At 43.6% G+C, this 20,103-nt stretch overlaps 1 protein-coding gene across 6 annotated transcripts in view; it reads left to right on the top strand.

Moving 5' to 3' along the window:
- Nucleotides 1-20,103, top strand: part of poldip2 (polymerase (DNA-directed), delta interacting protein 2) — a 508,944-nt gene that overhangs the window by 23,848 nt on the left and 464,993 nt on the right. For 3 of the 6 annotated variants that reach the window (XR_013577515.1, XM_078548341.1, XM_078548340.1), the window contains exons 10-11: nt 1,184-1,263; nt 9,707-9,843. Coding sequence is in view for 5 of the 6 variants with exons in the window: in XM_078548341.1 (XP_078404467.1) it covers nt 1,184-1,263; nt 9,707-9,836 (210 nt within the window). In the remaining variant the exon portion in view is untranslated. Of the gene's footprint in view, nt 1-1,183; nt 1,285-9,706; nt 9,844-20,103 lie in introns of all 6 variants that reach the window. The other 3 variants (XM_078548342.1, XM_078548343.1, XM_078548344.1) reach the window with 2 other exon arrangements.

Raw genomic sequence — 20,103 nt, 5'->3', positions numbered from 1 at the left:
TGCTCCTGAAAATATTTGTATTGCTGCAGAATTGAATAAACAGTGTAGCATGTGAATCTAAATATCTATAATTAAGTGTCAACATCCTCTGGTTATGAGCTACTGAAATGTTAAGAGGGTTACCTTAAAGTTAACTAAACCCATTTACTTATAATAATGAGATTAAAATAATGAATTTACAGGTCTATTTGAGTGTCAGCTCAGGGTATGCTGTGGAGAAGGCACAACAAAGATTGACTGGAGTGCTGGTAGGCTGAGAGGATTAAAGCTATGACGTGAGACAGGGAAAATTAGGATTATCTTCACAGAAGCAGAGAAGATTAGAGGGGGATCGAATGGGGTTCAAAATTAGGAAATGGTTTGAGAAGGTAAATGGAAAAACTATTTATACAAGTTGGTGAATCTGTCACAAGGAGGCAGAGGCTAAGGACCAGCACCAGAAACTCAGAGGAAGGTTAAAATAAGTATTTTCATACATTGTGTTATTAGCCGTTGGCATACGTTATCACAAAGGGTTATGGAGCTGAGTCAATCAAAGCATTTAAGGTGCAATCTACCCTAGACTTTCTTTGCAGCAGACACCACGATGCTGATGGGGAAAAGGACATCTCTTGTATTCATTATTGAAATTCCAGGATTACAGGGAAATGGAATTAGAGTAGATGGTGGCATAGTGATAATGTCACTGGGCTAGTAATCCAGAGACCCAGGCTAATGCCCTGGGGACAAGGGTTCATACCCTGCCATGGCAGCTAGTGGAATTTAAATTCAATTAATAATCTGGAATTGAAAAACTAATCTCTGAAGCCATTGTCGATTGTTGTAAAAACCCATCTGGTTCACTAATGTCCTTTAGAGAAAGAAATCTGTCATCCTTACCTGGTCTACATGTAATTCCAGATCCACAGCAATGTGGTTGACTCTTAACGGCCCTCTGAAATGGTGGGGCAGAGCCACTAAATTCAAGGGAATTAGGCATGGGCAACAAATGATAGCCTTGCCAGCGATGCCCACATCCCATGAAAGAATAAAGAAAAAAGATAGCTTCGTTTGGAGGTCCAATCCTTGCCCGCTGCTGAGATTTCTCTTGGCTTCCCCTGTTGATGTGATACCAATGTGGAGTTTAGTGCTACAGCATATTCTGACTAAAAAATAAATCTATATTTTGTGTCTCTCTGTTCAGGAGCCAGTTTTATCAAAGGAGCAGCCAGCTTTTCAGTACAGCAGCCATGTCTCACTGCAGGCTCCCAGTGGTCACATGTGGTGAGTAGCCCTTTAACCATAGTGTAAAGATCAGTTCCGGAATCATCACTTCACGGTTCTCAGTATCTGCTGCATTGTATAGACTGCCTGAAATGAGGAGAATGTTTCTGCATAACTAATTGGGGGAGACAATGGCGTAGTGGTAATGTTACTGGGCTAGTAATCCAGAGGCCCTGGGGACAAGGGTTTAAATCCCACCATGGCAACTTGTCAAATTTAAATTCAATTAATAATCTGGAATTGAAAAACTATTCTCAACATTGTCGATTGTTGTAAAAACCCCACGCTTGAAAATGTCCAGCTGCCTTCTGAAATAGCCCACAGGCCTCTCAGTTCAAGGGGGAACTAGGGATGGGCAACAAATACTGGCCATGGCAGCGATATACCATAAAAGGACATTTAAAAAGCTGCACTTGGTGTGAGTAGCCTCTGATGGGCCATCAATAGTTAAGCAGTGAGAGGCTGAGCCATACAGAGTAGGGTCCCAGTTACAATTGCATGGTCTCTGCTGAGTTAGTCCATGTCAGCCAGGGTGGGTGGAGAAAAGTGAGACCTATGTCCCTGGATTAAGGAGGAAGAAAATCAGCCAGTTTTCAGCTGCTGATTACTAACTGGGGTCTCCTGCTGGTATGTGTGTATGTCTATAGTCAGGATCCATCCTGAAGTGAGGGGATTGGGGCCCTTCCTATTACTGAATTCACACCTGCAGCTTTAGCACTAGGGAGAAGAAGTTATGAAAGATGTTTCTCTGGCTATTTGTAAGTGGATGATTGCAAAACTTAAAATTCATTACCTCAAATTGTGCTTGAGATCTTCAGTAAATAAGCAGCCAATTCTTCAAGCATGCTTTGATTTAATGTTGCAGCACTTTCTTATTGTGAATCCCTTTTGCTACCCAAGGCCTGAAACTTTAAAGCCTTTGTGACAACAACAACTTATTTTTATGCTGCCTTTAACGTAATGAAATGTACCAAGATGCTTCACAGGGGTGTTATCAAACTTAATATGATAAAATTTGCAGAAGGAGATATGAGGTCAAATGATCAAAAGCTTTGTCAAAGAGGTAACCCAGCCAGGAGTGCGTTGAAATAGTCGAGCCTAAAGATAATGAAGGCATGAATGAGGGTTTCGTCAACAGATGAGCTGAGACAGGCAAAGCCAGGTGATGTTAGGGACGTGGAAATAGGTGGCCTTAGTGATAGCACGAATATGTGATCATAAGCTCTTCTCGGGATCAAATATGTTAACAGACTGGTTTAAGAGAGGGATGGAGTTGGTAGCTAGGGAGCAGAGTTTGGAGTGGGGATCGAAAACATTGATTTCAGTCTTCCCAAAATTTAATTGGAAGAAATTTCTGCTCACAAGTAGTGGATGTTGAATAAGCAGTCTGATAATTTAACATCAGTGGAGGAAGCAAGAGAGCTGGTGTGAGGTAGAGCTGGGTGTCGTCAGTATTCGTGTAAAACTAATGCTGTGCCTTCGGATGATGTCACCAAGAGGGCCAAGAATAGATCTTTGGGGAACACCAGGAGGTAATGGTTCATGAGCAGGAAGAGAAGCCAACCCTGGCTACAATTAAATACGTAAGAATGTTACCAGCTATTGTAATTTTTTTTACCCCTCTGCCCTGCATGCTGCCCAAATTGTGCACACTCATTAGCTCACCTAGCCTTTTTAAAAAAAATTATTGTGATAACATTTTCCCACATTATACTTCCATGCTCAAAAATAAGCATGCAATCTGTGCTTCTGTATTCACCTCCTAAACATCCCCAATTTTAATTCCTCCACAATTGACAGCTGTGCTTTCAGCTGCCAAAGCCCTAAGTTCTGGAATTCCCTCCTTAAATCTCGCTGTGTCCCTCTCTCTCTCTCTCTCTCTCTTCCCCCCTCTTTCCTCCTATAAGATGCTCCTTTTGATCATCTGTCCTCACCTCCTCATGAGATTGATGCCCCAGTGAAGTGCCTGGGGACTAGGTAAAGGCACTGTACAAATGCAAGTTGTTTGCTTCTTGTTTGTTTTTGTTATTATTATTGACAACAGTAAAGCTCCCTGCTTTATCCTGTCACTTGGGTTATAGAGCCAAGCACATGGGTTTATAATTTTGCTGTTGGTTGAAACAGGCACAGACACTGAGCTACATGAGCCCCAGTATACAAACAGCATTACTGTCCCAACAGACTTTCAATTTACAAAATTAACATGCAAGTCAGACAGCTGTTGAATATGTGCTAATTGTTCAATAAGGTGCTTGGAGGTGTTTGAATACTGTCTGGGGCAGTTACTGATGGTGGGATCAGCTAGAATGATTCCCTACAGCTGCTTCCAGTTATTTGCATTGATCAGTAAACATGGTCAAGACCATCGCTACTGAGATAATATGACTGGTTTATGTAGGAGCGCAAAAGAATACATTTTATTCAGTGTAATTCCCAACTGGTCGAGAATGAATGTGGTGATTAAACTAAGGGTTGAGGCTCTTTCCGTTATTCTATTCTTTGAGCTAACCATGCCATTCCTTCATTTCCTGATTAAAGCTTCTGAATGTGGGGTCACTTCAACAGCTGATATTGCTGGCTGGTTCCACAGTGCTGGCACTGTTAGTGGCGTTGTGTTGGCTCTTTCCTAGTCCAGCCCATCTCGCTGCTATTTAACGTAATTCTTAGACTAATCTCGGCTGTGGATATAAATGATGAGCATGCTATTATAGAAATCATTGTAAAATATGATAACATTCCTCAAAATCTTTTTAGAAACTAAATCTTTTTGACTTGCACTATACTCCAGTCCTATAGGTGAAACAGAAACTCACCAAGGCTCCTTAGACAGCACCTTCCAAACCCACGACCACTACCATCTAGAAGGACAAGGGCAGCAGATAGATGGGAACACCACCACCTGGAAGTTCCCCTCCAAGTCACTCACCATCCTAACTTGGAAATATATCACCGCTCCTTCACTGTCACTGGGTCAAAATTCTGGAACTCCCTTAACAGCACTGTGAGTGTACCTACACCACATGGGCTGCAGCGGTTCAAGAAGGCAGCTCACTGCCACCTTCTCAAAGGCAACTAGGGATGGGCAATAAATGCTGCCAGTGAAGCCCACATCCCGTGAATGAATATAAAAAAAACGTTTGCACAATTACACACTTAACAACGCTGCTGAAAATAAATAGACTGGCTTGGTTCAATTCACTCTACCTTGACCCCTGATATGTCATTGGTTCCTTGACCTCCCGTAGGTCACCTCATGCATGCATTGAGTTGGTTCATCAAGCTATGATGTTCTGTCATCCCATGAACTCTCTCAGTAAACAGGGGCCAGTCAGAAACTGCGTGCTATCTACCAGCACATTGTTACACATTGCATAGGACATATCGCACAGAAACAGGCCATTTGGCCCAACCAGTCCATGCTGGAGTTCATGCTCCACTCGTGCTTCTTTCTATCTTTCCTCAAATAAATTACCACTGTAACTCTCTATTCCCTTCCCACTCATTTGCTTGTCTTGCTTCCCCTTAAATGCATCTCTATACTATTCACTTCAACCACTCCCTGTGGTAGTGAGTTCCATATTCTCACCACTCTTTGGGTAAGGAAGTTTCTTCTGAATTCTCTGTTGGCTTTCTTGGTGACTGTCTTATATTGACAGCCTCTGGTTCTGCTCTTCCCCGCAAGAGGAAACATTCTCTCTGTATCCACTCTTAACAAAACCTTTCAGAATTTTAAAGACCTCTACTAAGTGACCCCTCAGCCTTCCTTATTTCCAAGAGAAAAGAGACCCAGCCTGTCAGTCCTTTCCTGATATGTATACCCAGACTGTGCTGTTGTTTTTGCCCTGCCTTTTGGGCAGGATTCAATTCTGAGTCTGAGGACACTGATTGTCTGTTCTCTGACCCTAAAGCAGAATGGAGGCACAACACAGTATTGATATCTCTGGAGTCACCTACAAAGCTAGGTTTGTTGTATTGGGCCTAATGACGCTTAGTATGTTAAAGTTCCTACATAAATATAAGTTCTTTTTGCTGTATCCCAAACACAGATAAAAAGCATCGGCACCTGTCTTCCCAGTGTCTTTTGATTGCAAGTCCTGATGCTAGTTTTAGACTGCACTTTAGATTGGATCATGAGACTGAGCTCTGTCATGTATGACAGAGCATGACTTTAAGCATGTATGTTTACACAGTTAATACCAGCTCCCCCATGCTGACAGCAGACCCTCCAAAAGGGGAACAGAGGAGCTGGTTTCCACAGTATAAACATGAGTAGCCAATTCACAGGCAACCTACCTGCAAGCAGCAATGGAAAAGTGCCTGTGTAAAGCTGCCCATGCAATGCAGGACATTCCCTGAGCTGATGCTGCAACATAGCCTTCAGTTAACAGTGAATATCCTTCCCAGCAGCACATGTTGCACCAGCCTGTAAGGCTTGTTTATCTCTTCATCCATTATTTGAATTGACCTAATCCTTCTCTTAATTGAGGTTTTCTGATTCAATGAGTACAAGGTATATGAGATATTAGTCAGGTACTTATCCTTCCCACCATGATCTCTTAACCCTCAGTGTGCAAATTAGGTTTCCTTTATAATCCAGCCCAATTTCAGGCCACTTACTCCTACCCAGTTCAGTGCTGTGTTGTGGATTTATTCCCAGCTGCTCATGTGTTTCAGGTGATTCTTGCTGAGAATTAATCTGCTGGTGGACAGAGGTGAGGATTAAGATCAGAGAGAGGATTGGAAAGTAAGGAAAGGCTACAGGTAGGAGTGGAAAAGATAAGGGAGCCTTAAGTCACACTCTGCCATAGTAGCAGGAGTGTAGGCCATTCAGCCCTGTGAATCTGCTCTGCCATTTGATTAGACCATGACTCATCTGTATCCTAACTTCATCCATCTCTGTTGATTCCATATCCCTCATTACCCTTTACTAACAAAACATTATTCTGATTAAGATTATTCATTGAGCTAGCATCCACCAAGAAATCCAGTAGGGAGTTCAGAAGAAACTTCTTTACCCAAAGAGTGTTGAGAATGTGGAACTCGCTACCATAGAGAGCAGTTGAAGCAATTAGTATACATTTAAGAGGAAGCTAGACAAGCATATGAGGGAGAAGGGAATAGTGTGTTAGGATGATGGATTTAGATGAGGAAACAAGCAAGGAGGTTCAAGTGGAGCATAAACACCAGCATGGATTAGTTGGGCCAGAGGGGCCTGTTTCTGGGCCCTATGTACTGCTTATTTTGGGGCAGAGCTTCAAACTTCTACCATCCTTTACGTGAAGAAGTGTTTCTTAACTTCTCTCTGGAATGGCTTGGCTCTAATTTTAAGGTGATGTTCTCTTGTGGACTTCCCACCAGCAGAAAGCTTTTCTCTCTGTCTACACCTATCAATTCCTTTCAAAACCCTAAAAATATCAATCAACTCTCAGCTTAACTTTATATATGCCAGGAATACAATGACATTTTATGTAATCTACCCATATAACCTAACCCTTGGCGCTCTGATAAAATTCTGGTGAATCACTCTTGCACCCCTTCCAAAGGTGGTATAATCTTTCTAAGGGAAGTGCCAGAACTATACATAGTGCTTTGGATGTGGTCTAACCAGGGCTTTGTATAACTGCAGCAAAGCTCCTCCCCGTTATATTCTAGACCTCTAGATATAAAGGTTAACCTTTAGGTCACACTCTGACTCAGCCCTATGCAACAGAGACATTCTCCATGGAGTTGTATTCTGATTGGGCCAACAGAGTGTGGAGTGAGAATTTGATGCCTCCTACAATAGAGGATGTTTCACTGAAGAGAGTACTTCAAATTGCATTATCCCTCCACACCCCGCCCCCCCCCCCCCCCCCGCCCCCCCCCCACACACGTGTCAGGTCTGCCAGGTACATCCCATCTCTGATTACTCTTCAGGATTGATATTGAATTACAGAAAATGTCCAGCACAGAGACACACCGTGCAATGCAACTGGGACATGCAGGTGTTTATGCTCCACACAAGCCTCCTCCCACTCTACTTCATCTCACCCCATCAACATATCCCTCTTCTTTTCTCCCTAGTGTTTACCTAGCTACCACTTAAATGCATTTATGCTACTCACCTCAACCATTCCGTCTGGGAGCAAGTTCCACATTCTAATAGTTTTAAGAAATTAGCAACTTAAGAAACCTGTTAAAAATTAGATCTTTAGGAACAATACATGACTGTAAAGCAAACCAGGCTAGTCCCAGTTTCCATCAATGATTAGAGTTATCCGGTCACACCTGAAGCAACAATGAGGGGTTGACAGGACTGTCCCTAGTTGTGCAGCTGTGGGAGATTGACAGGACTATTCCTGGTTATGCGGCAGTGAGGGGGTGACAGGACTATTCTGGATCGTGCAGCAGTGAGGGATTGACAGGACTATTCCTGGTTATGCGGCAGTGAGGGGGTGACAGGACTATTCTGGATCGTGCAGCAGTGAGGGATTGACAGGACTATTCCTGGTTATCCGGCAGTGAGGGGTTGACGGGACTATTCTGGATCGTGCATCTGTAAAACACTGAACAGACTGGGCTTGTGTTTGATGTTCCAAAAATTGAATATTCTGCTGATGTTCACTGCCTGGGTCACACACAGAGCAGGTGCAGGGGTGTTCATTTAAGCATAGCCCAGCAAGAATCTACACCTTCAGAAGAAAAATAAATAATATCTGTATCAGTTGGTGTGTGTGTGCTGTGTGTGATTGAAGAAAATGATGGCGTTCGTGTATCCGGTGTTTTCAAAGTACACAGAACATTTTATAATAATGTAGATTTAGATTGTGTATGTATGTATGCACAGGCCCTTGTAGTCCAACACAATCTGTAAACTGTTGCCTCAAACCAAAGTTCTGAATGTTAAAAGCTGGGGAAAACAATGATTAGGCCAAATAGCCCCCTGTGCTGTATCATTCCATGATTCAAAGATTGCACAAACACTTACTTTTACCTGATTCTCTGGGAACACAGGACAGAGTCAGATGGTAGAGTAGTTCTGTGGGTGAGAGTGATGGGAGGAACTCTCTGGTTTCAGAAATACACCTAGCACCATGTTTGGGGTCTCAACTACCCTTGGAGACAGCCTAGAGCCTTTACTCTGTGAATGTGATCCCATGTGCACTGGGCCACCCTCCAGTGCCCATTCTTCAGCTGTGATTCCAGAGGGCATGTGGGCTAGACATTCAACCATAGAAGGAATCACATCCTCACCCAATGTCCTTCCATCGCCTTGCTAGTAGGTGGAGGCCTGGGGAGTTCTTTCCCTTCCTAGCTTAGTTTTCACTGAGATCAGCACAGGCTGGGGATGGGACCTCCTGATCTGTAGAGCTCAGTCACCACAGTAGCCAGTTGAATCTTGGGAGATATTTAATCTATATCTTTGACCAAGTTTTCAGTCTTCTGTCCTAATATCATCATATGTGGCTCATTTTTTTATGATTCTGGGATGTGGATGTCGCTGGCAAGAGCATCATTTGTTTGTCTATCCCTAATTGCCCTTGAGAAGGTGGTGGTGAGCTGCTGCCTTGAACCACTGCAGCTTGTACAGTGCTGTTGGGGAGGGAGTTCCAGGATTTTGACCCAGTGACAGTAAAGGAACGGCGATATATTTCCAAGTCAGGATGGTTGTGACTTGGAGGGGAACTTGCAGGTGGTGGTGTTCCCATGTGTCTGCTACCCTTGTCCTTCTAAGGTGGTAGAGGTCGCAGGTTTGGAAGGTGCTGTCGACAGAGCCTTGGTGAGTTGCTGCAGTGTATCTTGTAGATGGAACACACTGCTGCCACTGCATCGCTGGTGGAGGGAGTGAATGTTGAGGTGCCAATCAACTGGGCTGCTTTGGCCTGGATGGTGTCAAGCTTCTTGAGTGTTGTGGGAGCTGCACTCATCCAGGCAAGTGGGAAGTATTCCACCACACTCCTGACTTGTGCCTTGTAGACGGTGGACAGGCTTTGTGGAGTGAGGAGGTGAGTTACTCGCCGCACGATTCCTAGCCTCTGACCTGCTCTTGTAGCCGTAGTATTTATATGGCTAGCCCAGTTCAGTTTCTGGTCAATGGTAATCCCGGGATGTAGATAGTGGGGGATTCAGTGATGGTAATGCCATTGAACATCATGGGGCGATGGTTAGATTCTCTCTGGTTAGTTTTAATTTTGTTTGATAATTGACCCTGTGAAGTGCCTTGAGATGTTTTACCACATTAAAGTTGCTGTATAATTTGTTAGGAAGATGATTAGTTTGGAGAGGGAAGGTATTTTTCATTACCTGAGGCTGCCTAGGAATCCGATATTACCTGAAGGAGCTAAGAATAAATCCTTCCCTTTGGTTTACCCCCAGCCAATCTCCTTTCTCCTCACTGTTGCTGACCAGCTGTAAGTAGGCAGGAGCCATTTCCAGAGGCTGACTTTGTCTCTGCATTCCACAGGGGTTCCTATCGCTTTGAGAGAGCCAACCAGAGTCTCCTCGATGTTCGTATTCCGCCATTCTCCCTCGAAAGCAAGAACGAAGATTCTCCCAATGGGTTCTTGCCTGGCCCATTCACCTCCTTAACCTGAGCATGAGGTAGCTGCTGCAGTTACACAATAGAGATAGAAGGGTGGAGGTTGTAAAGGACTTTTGGTGGGGTGGTTGCGGTGCGGAAATGCAGTCCATGATGCAGCAATGAATTAGATTTAGCAGTAACCAGACTACCTCAGTCAGATATGAACAGGAAGGACCAGGGAGTGGAGTGTTCCTTTAATTAAAATAAAGCTCAACTTGGTATATGGTACATGCTGGTCAAGAGAGCTTTGTTTAGAATCTGAGGTGTTTAAAATCCTGTGTCTACAAAACTGTTATTGCATTTTTGTTACCTTTTATGCCGGCTTTCCATGAGAAATTCTTGCGTTCACATTTCTAATGGAGCTGCCAGTGTAAACCTACGCTATAATTATTGCACCAGCACTGTTGCTGTTACCTCAGTTGTAATCTAATTCCAATGCAGTTATATCCTTTCTTAAGTAAGGAGACCAAAACTGTACACTCTACTCCAGAAGCCGCCTAAGGCCCTGTAACAGCTGCAGCAACATTCCCCTACTTTTATATTCCATTCCCATTGCAATAAACACCAACATTCTATTTGCCTTCCTAATCACTTGCTGTACCTGTGTACAAATTTTTGTGATTCGTGTACCAGGGCACCCAGATCCCTCTGTACTGCAGAGTTCTGCAATCTCTCTCCATTTAAATAATTTGCTGATTTTCTATTCATCCTGCCAAAGTGGACAAGTTCACATTTTCCCACATTACACTCCATCTGCCAAATTTTTGCCCACTCACTTAATCTATCTAAATCCCTCTGTAGATTCTTTATGTAGTCTTGACAACTTACTTTCCTACCTATCTTTGCGTCAGCGGCAAATTTAGCTACCATACATTTGGCCCCTTCATCCAAATCATTGATATAAAGTGTAAATAGTTGAAGCCCCAGCACTGATCTCTGTGGCACTCCACTGGTAACAGCTTGCCAACCTGAGAATGACCCATTTATCCCTACCCTGTTTCCTGTTAGCTAACCAATCCTATCCATGCTAATATGTTACCCCCACACCATGAGCTCTTACTTTGTGTCGCAATCTTTGATGTGGCACCTTGTTCAATGCCTTTTGAAAATCAGGTTGACTAACCATCCCAAATTTCCCGGGACTGTCCCGAAATTTGCAATCCTCTCCTGCATCCTGGGTTTGGGCTTCCCGGCATGGGGGCAGTCCTCCCAAGCCTGGCAAGCATGAGAGGGAGGGGAGAGGAGATGAGTGGTCCAAGGAGGCCTGAGGCGAGGGATCAGGCAGCGGAAGTAGGGGACCTGAAAAGGAAGGAAGGGTTGAACAAAACGTCACTCTGCTCCTCGGGTCCCATCAGCAAGCAGTCCCCCCACCCTACTTCTCGGGCCCTGTCAGAACCTCTCCCTGGCTCCTCTGGCAAAGTGTCTCTTATTTGCTTCCCCCAGAGTTGGTCACACGGTTAGAGATTCAAGTATACCACATCCGCAGTTTCTCCTTCATCCGCTTTGCTAGATACTTTCTCAAAGAGCTGTAACAAATTAGTCAAATACGATGTTCCCTTCACAAAATATTTTCAACTGTATAACACTGGACTACAGTACTGGTGGCGTCAGGTCTGTCAATGTATAACACCAGGGTACATACATGTAAACGTATGAAATGGGAGCAGAAGTAGGCCATTCGGCCCCTCGAGCCTGCTCCCCCATTCATTAAGATCATGGCTGATTTGTTTGTGTTTCAAATTCCATGTTCCCATCTACTTGTGATAACCTTAGACTCTTGTTAGGCAAGGGAATCAATCTACCTCCATCTTAAAAATTTAATGACCTTGCCTCCACCGCGTTCTGAGGCATAGTGTACCAAAGTGTCTCAATCCTCTGAGAGAAAAAATTCCCCTCATCTCTGCCCTCAAAGGACAACCCCTAACTTTAAAACAGTGCCCCTTAGTTCTGGACTCACCAATAAGAAGAAACACCCTTTCCACGTCCACATTGTCAATACAGTTCAGGATCTTGCATACTTCAATCAAGTCAACCCTCACTCATCTAAACTCCAGTGGAAGCAAACCCAGTCTGTCTAACCTTTCCTCATAAGACAACCCACTCATTCCAGGTATAAATCTAGTAAACCTCCTCTGAACCGTCTCCAGTGCATTCATATCCTTCCTTAAATAAGGAGACCAAATTGCACATAATATTCGAATTCAGTTCCTCTTGTAATAAAGGATAGACTTCCATAAGCCTTCTTAATTAATTGCTGTACCTGCATACTAACTTTTTGTGACTCATGCACTAGAACACCCAGATCCCTCTGCAGCTCGGAATTCTGTAGCCATTCTCCATTTAAGTAATACTGTGCTTTTTTATTCTTCCTGTCAAGGTGAACAACTTCACATTTTCCCACATTATATTCTATATTTTTGCCCACTCACGCAACCTATTTTTATTTGTCTTTAACCTCGTTATGTCCTCTTCACAACATACTTTGCTACCTGTCTTTCTGTCATCTTCAAATTTAGCTATCATGCCTTCACTCCCCTCATTTAAGTCATTGATATAAATTGTAAAAAGTTGAGGGTTTGTACTGTTTTCTGCTGGCCAGCCAATCTTCTATCCATGCTAATACGTTACCCCCTACACCATGAGCTTTTATTTTCCACAATAACCTTTGATGTGGCACCTTATTAAATGCCTTCTGGAAATGCAAGTATAGCATATCTACCGTCTCCCCTTTATCCACAGCGCATGTTACTCCTTCAAAAAACTCCAATAAATTGGCTAAACATGATTTCCCTTTCATAAAACCATACTGACTCTTCCCAATTACCATGTGTTTTTCTAAGTGCCCAGCTATAACCTCCTTAATGATCGATTCTAACACCTTCTCCACGTTAGACATCAAGCTAACTGGCCTATAGTTTCCTGTTTCTGCCCCCCTCCCTTCTTGAATAAAGGGGTTAGATTTGCTACTTTCCAGTCTGATGAAACCATTCCAGAATATAGCAAATTTTGAAAAATTAACACCAGTGCATCATCTACTACCTCATTAGCCACCTCTTTTTTAAGACACTAGGATGAAGTCCATCAGGACCCGGAGACTTGTCAGCCACAGCTCCATCAGTTTGCTCAGTACCGCTTCCCTAGTGATTGTAATTTCACCAAGTTCCTCTCTCCCTTTCATCTCTTGATTTACAGCTATTACTGGAATTACACTCATATTTTACTTTTTTTCATTTTAAATGCTTGTAGAAACTCTTGCTATCTGTTTTTACGTTTCTAGCCAACCTCCTCTCATACTCTAATTTCTTACTCTTAATTGACGTTTTAGTCATTCTCTGCCATTCTTTATATTCTGACCAATCACCTGACCTGTCACTCATCTTTGCACAGTTGTATGCTTTTTCCTTAAGTTTGATGTTTTCCTTAACTTCTTTAGTTAACCACGGATGGTGGGTCCTCCATTTAGAATTTTTCTTTATAGTAGGAATATAATTATCCTGAGTATTCTGAAATATCCCCTTAAATGTCTGCCACTGCTCTATTGATCTATTATCCTAGTTTCCCAGTTCACTTCAGCTAGCTCAGCTTTCATGCCCACATAGTTGCCCTTATTTAAGTTTAAAATACTAGTCTTAGACCCACTCTTCTCCCTTTCAAACTGGATGTAAAATTCAATCATACTGTGATTGCTGCTACCTAGGGGTGCCTTCACTCTGAGGTCATTAATTAATCCTGTCACATTACACAATACCAAGTCTAATATAACCTGCTCTCTGGTTGGTTCCAGAACGTGCTGCTCTAAGAAATGATCTCGAAAGCATTCGATGAACTCGTCATCCAGGCTACCACTGCCAATTTGATTTTTCCAATTTATTTGTAGGTTAAAATCATCCATGGTTATTGCTGTCCCTTTATCACGAGCACCCAATATTTTGTGTATACTTTGTCCTACATTGTGGTTACTGTTAGCGGGGGCCTGTAGACCACTCCCACTAGTGACTTCATTCCCCTACTTATCTCCACCCAAACCGATCCTACATCCTGAACTCCTGAACCAAGGACTTCATTGGTTAACAGTGCTACCCCTCCACCTTTACCTAGCTTCCTATTCTTGAATGTCATATACCCCTCAGTATTCAGGACCCAATCTTTGTCATCCTGCAGCAATGTCTCCGTAATGGATATCAGATCATATTTGTTTACTTCAGTGTGCACTATTCATTCATAGTGGTTTTGTCACTGGACTAGTATTCCAGAGACCCAGGGTAATGCTCTGGGGACCTGGGTTCGTATCCCACCACAGCAGATGGTGAAATTTGAATTCGATAAAATCTGGGATTAAAAGTCTGATGATGACCATGAAACCTATTGCCAGATTGTCATAAAAATCCATCTGGTTCACTGTTGTCTTTTAGGGAAGGAAATCTGCTGTCCTGATCTGGTCTGACCTACATGTCAGTCCAGACCCACAGCAGTGTTGTTGACCCTTAATCAGGGATGGGCAATAAGTGCTGGCTGAGGCAGTGACGGCTACATTCCATGAATGAATGAATAAAAAAGAATGCTACGCACATTCAGATACAGAGCCTTTAGTTTTGCCTTGTTATCTTTGTAACTTCTAGTCTTGACTACTGGTATATTCTTAGGTTTTATCTCTCTCCCTTGATGATATGAGAGCGCTCATATAAATATGAAACCGGACCACCCGGCATCAACCTAGGCACCGGAAAGGACAACGGCAAACTCGGCCCTGTCGACCCTGCAAAGTCCTCCTTACTAACATCTGGGCACTAGTGCCAAAATTGGGAGAGCTGTCTCACAGACTAGTCAACCAACAGCCTGACATAGCCATTCTCACGGAATCATATCTTACAGATCATGTCCCAGACACCATCATAACCATCCCTGGGTATGTCCTGTCCCACCGGCAGCACAGGCCCAGCAGAGGTGGTGGCACAGTGGGATACAGTCGGGAGGGAGTTGCCCTGGGAGCCCCTAACATCAACTCTAGACCCCATGAAGTCTCATGGCATCAGGTCAAACATGGGCAAGGAAACCTCCTGTTGATTACCATATACCGCACTCCTTCAGCTGATGAATCAGTACTCCTCCTTCTTGAACATGACTTAGAGGAAGCACTGAGGGTGGCAAGGGCTCAGAATGTACTCCGGGTGGGGACTTTAATGCCTATCACTAAGAGTGGCTCGGTAGCACCACTACTGACGGAGCTGGCCAAGCCCTAAAGGGCATAACTGCTCGACTGGGTCTGCAGCAAGTGATGAGGGAACCAACAAGAGGGAAAAACATACTTGACCTTAACCTCACCAACCTGCCTGCCACAGATACTGTCCTGACAATATCGGTAGGAGTGACCACCACACAGTCGTTGTGGAGACGAAGTCCCACCTTCACATTGAGGATGCCCTCTATCGTGTTGTGTGGCACTACCACCATGCTAAATGGGGTAGATTTCGAACAGATCTAGCAGCTCAAGACTGGGCATCCATGAGGCTTGACACCATCCAAGCCAAAGCAGCCCGCTTGATTGGCACCGCATCCACAAACATTCATTCCCTCCACCACTGACGCACAGTAGCAGCAGTGTGTACCATCTGCAAAATGCACAGTTGGAATTCTCCAAGTCTCCTTAGACAGCACCTTCCAAACTCACGTCCACTACCGCCTAGAAGAACAAGGGCAGCAGACACATGGGAACACCACCACCTGGAAGTTCCTCTCCAAGTCACTAACCATCCTGACTTGGAAATATATCGCTGTTCCTTCACTGTCGCTGGGTCAAAATCCTGGAACTCCTAACAGCACTGTGGGTGTACCTACTCCACATGGACTGCAGCGGTTCAAGAAGGCAGCTCACCACCACCTTCTCAAGGATAACTAGGGATGGGCAATAAATCAGCAAAGCCGATATCTTGTGAATGAAGAATTTAAAAATATTATGATTTGATAGCCATTATGGAGACATGGCTGTGGGAGGACATGGATTGGGACCTGAATATTGAAAGGGACAGGATATTTCAGAAGGACAGGAAGCAAGGAAAAGATAGAGGGATGGCTCTGTAGTTGATGATGGTATTAGCACAATAGTGAGGGATGACCAAGGTTCAGGAAACCACGATGTTAAATTGGTTTGCGCAGAGATGAGAAATGGTAAAGGCAAGAAGTCACTTGTGGGAGTTGTGTACAGGCCACCTAACAGTAACCACATGGCAGGGTTGAACATAAAAGAAGAAATAATTGGAGCTTGTCAGAAAGGTACGGTGATAATGATGGGAGATTTTAATTTACATATGGACTGGAAAAGTCAGATGGCCAAAGATAACCTAGATGAGGAGTACATTGAATGTTTTTGGGAACAGCACGTTCTGGAGCCAACCAGAGAGCAGGCTATACTAAACCTAGTATTGTGCAATGAGATTGGAGTAATTAATGATTCCATAGTGAAGGTGCCCCTAGGTAGCAGCGACCATAATATGATTGAATTTTACATTCAGTTTGAAGGAGAGAGGAGTGGCTCTCAGACTAAGTTTTTAAACAAAAATAAGGGCAATTATGAGGGCATGAAAGCTGAGATGGCTAAAATGAGTTGGCAAATTAGATTAAGGGATAGGTCAATAGAGATGTAGTGGCTAATATTTAAGGGCGTATTTCAGAATGCACAGAATAGATGCATTCCAATGAGTAAGGAATAGTCCAAGGGACGGGGACACCATCCATGGTTAACTAGCAGAGTTAAAGATGATGTCAAAATTAATGAAAAAGCATATAATTGTGCAAAGGTAGGTGGAAGGCCAGAAGATTGGACAAAATATAAGAAGCAGCAAAGAATGACTACAAGACTAACAAAGAGGGAAAAATTAGAGTATCAGAGAAAGCTAGCCAGAAATATAAAAACAGATAATAGTTTTTATAAATATTTATAAAAGAAAAGAGTTAACAAAGTGAGTGTTGATCCAATAGGAAGTGAGTCTGGAGAATTGATAATGGACAATGAGGAGATGGCAGATGAATTGAACAGGTATTTTCCATCAGTTTTCACTATAGAGGTTACAAGTAACATCCCAGAAGCAGCTATAAACCAGGAAATAGATGTGGGGAAGGAAGTCAGGAAAATTTCAGTCACCAGAGAAGTGGTACTGAGTAAATGGTTGGACCTGCAGGCTGACAAGAGCCCGGATCCTGATGGCCTTCATCCTAGGGTCTTAAAAGAAGTGGCTAGTGAGATAGTTGATGCATTGGCTTTAATTTTCCAAAACACACTAGATTCTGGGAAAGTCCTATTAGATTGGAAGATAGCAAATGCATCCCCATTATTCAAAAAGGGAGGGAGACAGAAAGTGGGAAACTACAGGCCAGTTAGCTTAACATCTGTCATAGGGAAAATGTTAGAAGCTATTATTAAAGAAGTTATAGCAGGGCACTTGGATACACTCAAGGTCATCAGGCAGAGTCAACATGGTTTTGTGAAAAGGAAATAATGTTTAACCACTTATTGGAGTTCTTTGAGGAAGTAACATGTGCCGTGGATAAAGGGAAAGCGGTGGATGTACTGTACTTAGATTTCCAGAAGGCATTTGATAAAGTGCCACATCAAAGGTTATTGCGGAAAATAAAAGCTCATGGTGTGTGGGGTAACATACTGGCATGGATAGAAGATTGGCTGGCTAACAAGAAGCCAAGAGTTGGCATAATTGGGCCTTTTTCAGGTTGGCAAGATGTAACGAGTGGTGTGCCACATGGATCAGTGCTGGGACCTCAACTGTTTACAATTTGTATAAATGACTTGGATGAAGGGATTGAAGGAATGGTTGCCAAATTTGCTGATGACACAAAGGTAGGAAAGTAAGCCGTGAAGAGGACATAAGGAGGCTGCAAACAGATGCCACTGCATCTCTATTGACCTATCCCTTAATCTAATTTGCCAATTCATTTTAGCCAGCTCAGCTTTCATGCCCTCATAGTTGCCCTTATTTATGTTTAAAAACTTAATCTCAGACCCACTCCTCCCTCCTTCAAACTGAATGTAAAATTCAATCATGCTATGGTCGCTGCTATCTAGGGCAGTAGGTAGGTTAAGTGAGTGGGCAATGTTCTGGTAGATGGAGTTTAATGTGGGAAAATGTGAAATTGTCCATTTTGGCAGGAAGAATAAAAGAATCATATGATCTAAATGGTGAGAGATTGCAGAGCTCTGAGGTGCAGAGGGATCTGGGTGTCCTAGTGCATGAATCACAAGGCTAGTATGCAGGTACAGCAAGTAATTAGGAAAGCTAATAGAATGTTATCATTTATTGTGAGGGGAATTGAATACAAAAGTAGGGAGGTTATGCTTCAATTGTTGGTGAGACCACATTTGGAATACTGTGTACAGGTTTGGTCACTTTATTTAGGGAAAGATGTAAATGTATTGGAAGCAGTTCAGAGAAGGTTTACCAGACTAATACCTGGAATGGGTGGGTTGTCTTATAAGGAAAGGCTGGACAGTCTAGGCTTGTATCCACTGGAATTTAGAAGAGTAAGAGGTGACTTGATTGAAACATATAAGGTCCTGAGGGATCTTGTCAGGGTGGATGTGGAGAGGATGTTTCCGCTTGTGGGAGAGTCTAGAACTAGGGGTCACTGTTTAAAAATAAGAGGTCGCCCATTTAAAACAGAGATGAGGAGAAATATTTTCACTGAGGGATATGAGTATTTGGACCCCTCTTCCTGAAAAGGTGGTGGAAGCTGAGTCTTGAATATTTTTAAGGCTTAGGTGGATAGATTCTTGGTAAGCAAGGGGGTGATAGATTATCAGCGGTAAGTGGGATGCAGATTTCAGGTTACTATCAGATCAGCCAAGATCTTATTAAATGGCAGAGCAGAGTCGAGGGGCTGAATGGCCTACTCCTGCTCCATGTTCGTATGCCCCTTCCTGCTATTCTGACCCTCATTTCCCATATTACTATTATGGCCTCCAGGCCTTGAATCTACCCCATGATTTGCCATATCTACCCAAGCTTCATTCCTCAACCCCCTTGTTAAGTTTAATGCCCCCTCTACTTCCCTAATTCTGCGATTCGCAAGAATACACGTCCTAGCATGGTTCAAATGTAGACCATCCCAAAGGTACAGTCCCCACTTTCCCCAGTACTGGTGCCAGCATCTCACAAATTGGAACCCAGTTCTCCCACACCAGTCTTTGAGCTATGCATTCATTTCTCCAATCTTATTTGCCCTATGCCAGTTTGCACGTGGCTTAGGTAATTATCCAGAGTTTATTACATTTGAGATTCTGCTTCTTAATTTGGTGCCGAGCTTCTCATATGGACTATGCAGAACCTCCTTCCTTGCCTATGTCATTGGTACTTACATGAACCATGACAACTGGATTCACCCCCTCCCACTGCAAGTTCCTCTCCAGCCCTGAGCAGATGTCCCGAACCCTTCTGGACTCTCACTCTTTGCTGCAGAGAACAGTGTCAAGCCCCTACTACCACTACATCCCTGTTTGCTCCGCCCGCTTGAACGGCTTCCTGTACCATGGTGCAGTGGCCAGCCTGCTCATTTACCTTTCAGACCTCACTTTCCTTCACACAAGTTGTGAGCACCTCAAACCTGTTTGACAATTGCAAAGTCTCAGGCGACTCCACTACTGCCTGCTCGGTCCCACTACCTGCCTCACTCCCTCACATCCTCCTGCCCCTCACTGCTGACCAAAACGGACGACCCTTTTCTAAGAGGCGTGACTGTAATCTGGAACAAAGTGTCCAGGAATTTCTCCCCCTCATTTATGTTGCCCAGTGCCTCCCGTTCAGCTTCCAGATCAATAATCCTGATCCGGAATTCCTCTTGTTTCTTACTCTTTCTGCAAATGTGTTTGTTCTGGATCCCCTTCGCGTCCAAAAGATCCAATATTCCACAGCTTTAACATAACACCTATCCTGCCATTGTTACTTATGCTATTTAGTTAACTTAATTTAATTACTCAACTAACTTAGAATAATTCCTATGCAAGCCACACCTCTTCCATGACCCCCCCCCCCCCTCACCGCAACAAATTCCCAAGTGAACCTAATTCACCACTCACTCACTCTCTGTTTCACTCCAGTGTAGTCCCTGTCTCCATGCACACACCTTACTGGTGGGGACAGGTCTGTCACTGTATAACACTGGATACCTGTACTGGTGGGGACAGGTCTGTCACTGTATAACACTGGGGTACAGTACGGGTGGGGACAGGTCTGTCACTGTATAACACTGGGGTACAGTACTGGTGGGGACAGGTC

This window comes from Cetorhinus maximus, chromosome 9, assembly GCF_964194155.1.
Source record: "Cetorhinus maximus chromosome 9, sCetMax3.hap1.1, whole genome shotgun sequence".
NCBI lineage: Eukaryota > Metazoa > Chordata > Chondrichthyes > Lamniformes > Cetorhinidae > Cetorhinus > Cetorhinus maximus.
Note: the sequence above shows the minus strand (reverse complement) of the source record. Positions and strands in the feature narration are given on the sequence as shown.